Source organism: Garra rufa, chromosome 23, assembly GCF_049309525.1.
Source record: "Garra rufa chromosome 23, GarRuf1.0, whole genome shotgun sequence".
In the NCBI taxonomy this organism is placed as follows: domain Eukaryota; kingdom Metazoa; phylum Chordata; class Actinopteri; order Cypriniformes; family Cyprinidae; genus Garra; species Garra rufa.
The window spans coordinates 10,293,252-10,302,045 of NC_133383.1; the positions used below are offsets into that span (position 1 = coordinate 10,293,252).

The following is an 8,794-nucleotide window of genomic DNA, read 5'->3' on the forward strand; positions in this document are numbered from 1 at the left end:
AGTACACACACATATAGTATGTAAAAATACTTTGTGAATCGATTAATCGCGACTATTCGTTTTGCAGTCGTAAATTTGATTACATTTTATAAAAATTAATTAAATAGTTAAATATTTATTTGATCAAATTTCATTATACCATTTTGATTATAAATTTGTATTAAAATCATACAACAAAATCCACTAAATTCAAGGTAGCTACTCTTTGGAGTAAATGGTGAACAAACAACTTATGTTCCCATTCATTCTCAAGATCTAACAAAACAAACAAGCAATGCAAAGCATTTCCATCACCATTAATCGTTACGGAATATAAATACCGAAATATTGTCTTAATACTGTGATATACTGTTGGCCATATCACACAGCCCTAATTACTGAGCATAAAATGATTTAAGATACACAAATTTTAAGCTTGCATACCATTTAGGATGCAAAATGGGATGCAGCGATGGGTTTGATTTAGTCTGTGGCGTTCTCTAATCCCATTCCATCTGTCTTTCCACTGCAGTTTCCCTTCAGTCTCATGTTATATATCATTAAAGAGTGGCAAAAGCCCAAAAACAACATATCAAATGCACTAGCGTTTTCCCAGAGCTTTCTGTGCTGTATTATGTTCAAGGGACACCTAATATTAAATACATCTTGAATCCTGCACCATAATCAGAAAGTTGCCAAACGCAGTCTGTGGGTGTTCCTTCTGGGTGTATTAGCCATGAAGGAATGAGCGATGTGAGATGGCAAAAACTGCTGCTGCCTTCGTTTCTGTAGGTGAACAGAACGCATTGATGCAACAGGAGCAATTAGAGCAAAAAAAAAAAAAAAAAAAAAAAAAAATCACACATGTGCAGTGCAGCGGAACGGCTCAATTTCATTAAGAAGTTATGTCTAACGACTCGTAAAAAAACAGAAGTGCTGGTGCCATATGTTCTTTAGTAAAAAAAAAAAAAAAAAAATTAGGGAGAGAAGGAGAAAACCTCATTAGCTTCTTCCAACATGTGTGCCAACTACAATGTTATGCATCAGAAATGCATAACCAGAAGTTTGTCCATGGAGGAAAAGATATTTAGACAGCTTAAAAACAATTCACATAAGTGCTTTTAAAATAAAAAAAAAGCATCAAGCTTTATAATTCTGCTTTTCTACTCTACAGCCACTGGCTTCATAGGTTTCCACTGTACATTACTGCAGTATTTTGTTAATCGACAGCAGATGTTATTCATAGACACTAAATTGTAACTAAGTAATGCACAAGATTAATTAATACATTTAAACACATCCATCATTCTTTGTTTGCCTGGCTTCTCATATTAAAAGGTTTTGCTCATTTATCAAATGGACGCCACGTTTTGGTGGACAGCAGTTGATAAATATTTAGAGTGAATTGTTTGTAGTCCTGGAGGAGGGGTGTGATTTCACTTTTCATTTTTGGCACTAAAAGCTTAGAAATAATAAAATTCCATAATAGTTCTTGTTTTCCCTCCCCTGTTTTTAAAGAAACTCAACTCTTACGGAAATATCCAAATGGGTGAATTCCTCTTCAGGGTGGTCAAAAGTAAAAGAAAAAAGCAAAAGATACAAATAGACTTCAGAGTATCAAAAGTGTTTTCTCAAAAAACACCCTGCAAATCACTGCCAGCGCCTCAGGTAACATCATCCCATCATGCCGCCTATAAATCTAGAGCTAACGCTGAAACGCAAACCTCCCCCAAATATTTTTGAAAGAAATACTTTGCTTTTTCCACAATGAAAGCGTGAGGTGAGAGCATGTGGTTTGGATTACAGTAAATCTAAACCGTTTCACGGTGTCTCAGGAAAACCAGGAGTAAAGGAGATCATTCCAGCTCTGGGCCTGAAACGCTCCTCCGCAATCTGCTGGCCACTTTCTTCACTCGTGTCTCTGAGTGCCGTGAGATTTGTAGGTCAGAGCGGCCTGTGCCATGAGACACTTCAAAGCAATGATGACCAACATACACTAAAAGCACAGGGATGGGTAGAGGGGCGGAAAAACATCCTTTACAAGATCACTCTATGCTCTCATGATAGTATCCATCCATTTATCTATCTATAAAAAAGATTTATCAAATATACTGCATGTTTTTTGCAGGTAAAAAAAAAAAACACTTTTCACCTAAATATTTCAACATGATCTAATGATGAAAACTTACATGTGGGAACTTTTTTGACGTGAAATACATACCGGCATGTAGATTTTGTGACATATTCGATGTGAATTGTCCACTGAGTGGCACTAAAAGAGTGTTAGTTTTTTTCCCTGGAAACAGGGCTGCACGATTAATCGAACGATGTTGTGAGGCGTGTTTAGTCAATGAAGCCGGTACTCCATCACGTGCGTTCAGCTGGAGCCGCAATTAATACACAGAGACGTAAATCACTGACAAGCTACGCCAAATCGCGTTCAAAATCGCATTCGATTTTGAGCACGATTTGGCGTAACTTGTCAGTGATTTACGCCTCTGAACGCTCCAGCTGAACGCATGGAGCGTTTATTTATATATTTATATATATATATATATATATATATATATATATATATATATATATATATATATATATATATATATAAATAAAAGGTTAAAAGGTTTCTATAATAGAGGGTTGCATTTACAGTTGAGGCCAAAAGTTTACATCCCCCTTTCAGAATCAGCAAAATGTTAATTATTTTATCAAAATAATAGGGATCATACAAAATGTTATTTGTTATTTAGTACTGACCTGAATAAGATATTTCTCTTAAAAGATGTTTTAATATAGACATGTTTACATAAAAAGTCCCTTGTTTGTCCTGAAAAGTTAAACTGCCTGCTGTTCTTCAGAAAAACCCTTCAGGTCAGAAACAGAAACCATGAAACCATCAAATACACAAAAACGCAGGAAAACCAAAGAATTTGTAAAGGATTTTTCTGAAAAACAGCAGGCAGTTTAACTGTCCAGGACAAACAATGGACTCATGAACAACTAGCTATCACTAAACAAAAAAACACAGCTGTGGATCATTCAGGTAAGAACACAGTATTAAGAATACCTTCAGGTCAGTATTAAATAAACAATAACGTGCATTTTCTATGGTGACATAATTAACATTTTGCAGATTTTGAAAGGGGGATGTAAACTTTTGACCTCAACTGTACTTGATCGAAAATACAATAAAAAAGTAATATTATGAAAAACAAGAACTACTTTCTATTTTAATATTTAAATGCCATTTATTCCTATGATAACAAAGCTGATTTTTCAGTGTCCACATGATCCTTCAGAATTCTAATATGCTGACTTGGTGCTCAAAAGCCATTTCTTATGATCAATGGCGAAAACAGTTGTGCTTTTTTCTTTTACTTTTGTTAAAGTACTTTTTTATCCTCTATTAGTCCCATGTTGTTTTTCAAGGGTAAGGTGTCATAGGGTCAATAAGGCAAGGTACAATATCACACTTTCATGACACCCATCAAACCAATCCATCACAAACTCTCACATACAGCAACATTGCCGGACTGTTTTCTGAATGTGCTGTGCAAAATGTACAGCTGTGTGATTGATACCAGCATGTGTGCGAGTCTGTGCATGCTAAACTCTGTGTGTGTGTGTGTGTGTGTGTGTGTGTGTGTGTGTGTGTGTGTGTGTGTGTGCGCGCGCAAGTGTGTGTACAGAGGAGGTAAGTGGCTGGTGCTGTGTGTCTGGTGGGAGAAAGGATGTCACTGTGATTTCTCTGAAAGGAATGACACGGCTCTCAGTAAGGGCCGGCCCTGCTGTGATGTGCTCTACTAATTAAAGACAGCGCCGTGGTCCTGTAGGGACGCACACACACACACAGCTGACACAGTCCATGTGAAGCCAGGCTCATCAGGAGCTAAATTAGAGCTAGGTGCAGTTCCTGACTTAAGTTACTAAATTACCAGAGCCATCCCAAAACGCACACACAGAGGCTAGTCACTCCCAGCTTTTTGTTGCTGGTGCTTTAATATGGTTCATAATCCTGTGGGAAGTGTATCGAGTTTCTTTGTACAAATGGTTTCATTACTGAAGCCACTATACAGTATTTATGTGTCTAAAAAAGTAATGCGGGAACATCCATTTAGCAAGCATAAATTAATAAATTATAAACAAACTATTAAGTATTAATGTAATTTTGCCATGAAATATTAGAGAGAAAACATTTACTATGACACAGAGAAACATTGTTCTTTTACAACACGATCCCATTATCTCATTGCATTTGTTTTAGTGAAGGCAGATGCTGGCGGTGAATGGATCGTGGTCTCATCAAGGGTAGGGTTAGAGACACTGAGGTCAAGTAAGGAGATACTCCATATTTCAGAACGTTACACACAGCTTTTGTTATTAAAGTCTGTTTGACAGCAACATTCACAGGGCAGAGAGAGGACAAGAGAGCAAGAATGAGCAAGAGAGAGAGAGAGAGAGAAAGAAAGAGAGAGAGAGAAAGGGAAGGCAGCACACAGCAGGATGTCACTTCCTGACCTCTGGTTCTAGATGCCCATGTCATCTTTATACTTGACAGATACTTTGCTGCCCCTGGAGATCCGTCTAAAAATAGACGGATCTAAGATCTGCTTCATAACGCACTCTTTATTTGAGATGCGGCAACAAATGTGGATTTTAAGCAACGCAAAAGCTTTTGTTTATATTAGGGATGCACTAATATTAAAATTCGGGCTGATACCAATTCGGCAATTTGGCAATAAACGGGCTCTTATTTTGTCAAAATAAATTAAAAATAAAACACCAAAACCTATAGATTTAAAAGCTACATTTTTTGGGTGAAAAATGTATATTCTTTTTGCAACTGGCTAAAGATTGCACTTGTCAAATTCTTGGTGATTTTTTTATTTATTTAGTTTTAGTGAACGCTACATTTGTTCGAATATAATCTAAATATAGATACAGTGGAAATGAGCTTGCACAACATCAATATATAAAAAATAAATAAATAAATAATAATAATAAAAAATGGCAGATAATTGACAATATATTGACTAATATATTGTAAATGCTTAATTTGTATACGTCTAACATTTTAACATCTTAAAACTGGATAATAATAAATTAAATTAAATTCAAAAATTTAATAAAAAACAATAAAGTAAAAATATAATATAATGTGATATGATATAACAGAATATTTAAAGTCTGAATGTACACTACCAGTCAAAAGATTTTTAATGTTTTTAAAGAAGTTTCTTCTGCTCACCAAGTCTGCATTTATTTGATCCAAAGTACAGCAAAAACTGTAACATTTTGAAATATTTTTACTATTTAAAATAAAACATTTAAATATATTTTAAAATGTAATTTCTGTGACTCCAGTCACATGATCCTCCAGAAAATATTCAGATTTGCTGCTTAAAAACATTATTATTATTGTGTAGAAAACAGCTAAAGTAGATGTTTCTTTGATGAATAGAACAGTATTGATCTGAAATAGAAATCTTTTGTAACATTATACATGTCTTTATCATCATTTTTGAACAATTTAAAGCATCCTTGCTAAATAAAAGTATGTATCTTGAACAGCAAATCAGCATATTGGAATGATTTCTGAAGAATCATGTGACACTGAAGACTGGAGAAATAATCCTGAAAATTTAGCTTTGATCACAGGAATAAATGACATTTCTAAATATTTTCAAACAGAAAGCAGTTATTTTAAATAGTAAAAATATTTCACAAATGTACTGCCTTTGCTGTATTTTGGATCAAATAAAAAAAACTTTTGACTGGTAGTATAGGTCTTCTAGAATAGAACTTGAATAGTAACAAATTTTAGTTCATGAGTGCATTTCCACTATTAAAGCAACAGTGAGGAGAGAAAACAATCAAACAAACAAAACATCTATTTAGGACTGCAGGAGCGATAACTGCTGCTACAGGGAATAAGATGTTCTTTACTATTAGGCAATGATCAATTATTTCCAGAAGAAAGCCCAAACCAATGAAAATTCAATGCCATTAGATAGACAGACAGCCAAACAGATAGCTACTCTTGTGTTGTGTTGGCGTATCTGCAGGGTGTGGATGATGGCGTCGTGATACGTTGTGTTGTTTGCACGGCTTGTCTAGCACAGTTGTTTTAATGCAACTAATGAAAGCACACATCATGATAATTGCTGTGGCGTTTGCTGCTGTATGTGCGCGAGTCTGAGGACTCAAGCGTCTTGCGCCTCTCTGTGCCGCTTAATGTTTAGTCACAACACTTCAGTAAAAGAAAGCACACAGGTTGTGGTATTTTACAGTACATGCAGTGCTAACCACTCAATATTAATCGGTGCAAGTTATTCTAAATCAAAAAGTGCTTGCTACTGCAATTTCTCATTAAATACAATACTCCAAACACCTCTCAACAACGTTCACAATACAATTAATTCCCAATGGATAAAGTCTCACCCTATATTTTTTTTTCTCATTGATCATCCAGATTCACTCTGAAATATATCACATTACCAGTAAAACGCCTTACACACAACTCGAAACTCGTGTATTGATTCTCCCGGAGCTGGAAATAAGACACACATAAATGTCATGACAGCAGCAAAGTTTAGGGCTGATGCGGCATTTCATTTACACAGAAACAAAGCCTAAAACCTAAGCTTTCCAACATTACTACTATTATTTTGCTGACATGCAACTAAGAACTGCCATTTCCCTTAAGGACATGCAAATCTAGGATGATAAAAAAAAGGTAAAATAGGCCATCAGGTAAAATGTGTCAGATAAGGTTGGTGAGTCACAGTTCCTTAAAATTCAATATTCAGTCACTGCAAACTATTCTAAACAGTTACAATAGTATTTGAGATTAGTCAACTGATTTAATTGGTCTGTGTTTGCTAAGGTGTGCAGGACAATCATTTTGCAGAAGACTGAATGGAAATTTTAGATACCCTGACATGATAATAGCAATATTTCTTATCATATGTCATTCAGGTCTTTGCTCACAATGATGGTTTTGAATCACTGGCCTATTTTACTGTAAGCAAACATAGTGGTTTTGACAGGCACAGAAAGAGACATTTGACATTTAAACAGCTTTTGGGCAGTGGTTTTGTGTCACATACTTTAACATAAAACGATAAAAGGGACCTGACTTAACCAAAACGTGCAGTCTGGAAAATGACATTTTAATGCTGCTTCAAACCAAAAAAAGTCTCTTTTTACCAGTGGTCAGACTCAAACAATAAATATCTGCATCTCAACTGCAGAGATATGGAGAAATAAAGAAAAAAGTAAAAGTAATTTAGTTTAAACTTCAAATTCAACCTTAAACAAGTTTTCTTTCAGTGTTTAATTTAAAATATTGCAACGCAGAGAGTTTATGGTAAGCCCTTTGTGGACAACACATGAAAGCATAACTTAATTCATGAACAGGAAGGCATTAATAAATTAATGCGTAATATGCTGAATAATACAGTAAACAGAAATACTAAAGTATACTTGGTTATGGCACGCCCCATAAAAAAGTTTAAGGCTAAGAAACACAAAATACATTTAAGACCACTTGTGGACAATACATGAAATCATAACTTAATCATGAACAGGAATGCATTAATAAATTAATGCATAATATCTCCGGATGTTGAATAATACAGCACACAAAGACTGAAGTAGTTTTTACCTGGTTATGGCACGCCACTTTAACATTTAATTACTTTTTAATTTAATAATAAGTTTGAACTATAAAATAGTTATTCTGACTAGTTCATCACATATGACAAGTAAACAATTAAATGTACCTGGTAAAACCTAAAAAGATAGCAGTAGCCTAATGACTGGAATAGAATCGGAAGTATATAGTTGACCGCAGATCTCCAAAATTCAATAGCAAAAATATGCGATTTGCTACCAGGATAGAAATAACTAGACTAATTAGAAAGATACTAACACTAGCAAACAGTTACTAGGGAAACAAAAACATAATAGTCATTAAGTAATCATACTAGTAACATTAAAATAGATTAGTTCGCTTAAAGAAAATGTAGAAGCCGCTTGCCATAATCTGATCGCTTCCAATTGTGATTTAAAAGTCACATTAGTAGAAACTATCGATATCACCAACCAAATCAACTACTACAAAGTCTACCACCGCTCTACTAAATCTCTACAACTGATCACATTTGACAGGAGCTGCAAAAACATCACTCACAAACACGAGGAGGAAACTTACCTAAGAGCAGGGCACGCACGCTTGCAGACATCACGTCTCCGGACTGAGAATCCTACAGAAACGTCTCCTTTGCTCCTCAAAACGAGCACATTGAGTCATTGGAATGATCTCTCAGTTTTGTTCTGACCATGAACGGAGCGATATCACCGGCGGAGACCATCAAAAGCATCTCTGAGATCTCCAAACGTCCTGAAGCCCCTTCACAAACGCCCGTTTCCTCCGAAGAGAAGTTCTCATTGACTTCAACTAGGATGCGTATCTACGATCTCCGTCCTCTCCTCCGCCTCTCGCTCTGTGTAGGAAGGAACCAGGCTGGTAAAGGTGTGTGAGGGGATGGGGAGACCTCTGCAGTTAAAGGAGAACACTTTCCTTTGCAGGTTTTCTTTACGGGACACATGTAGATGAATGGCCATTGGATGCGAGTCTCTCTGCTGCTCCTGCAACGAGATGATTGTACTTTATAATAAACGAAATGTAATTAAAAGCTACTGACAAACATAAACCGCTTAACATATTAGTAGGCAATGCATATTTAAATGAATATAAAAATGAAAACGTAAAGCTAAAATTAATGACATTCTGATTTGAATTAATGAATGT

The 8,794-nt window shown here is 35.4% G+C and overlaps 1 protein-coding gene across 1 annotated transcript in view; it reads right to left on the minus strand.

Moving 5' to 3' along the window:
- clmpa (CXADR like membrane protein a) overlaps positions 1–8,466 on the minus strand; it is a 98,798-nt gene extending 90,332 nt beyond the window's left edge. The window contains exon 1 of the mRNA XM_073829697.1: positions 8,195–8,466. Coding sequence (XP_073685798.1) covers positions 8,195–8,225 — 31 coding nt within the window. The 5' untranslated portion in view covers positions 8,226–8,466. The remainder of the gene's footprint in view (positions 1–8,194) is intronic.
- Positions 8,467–8,794: the final 328 nt, after the last annotated feature.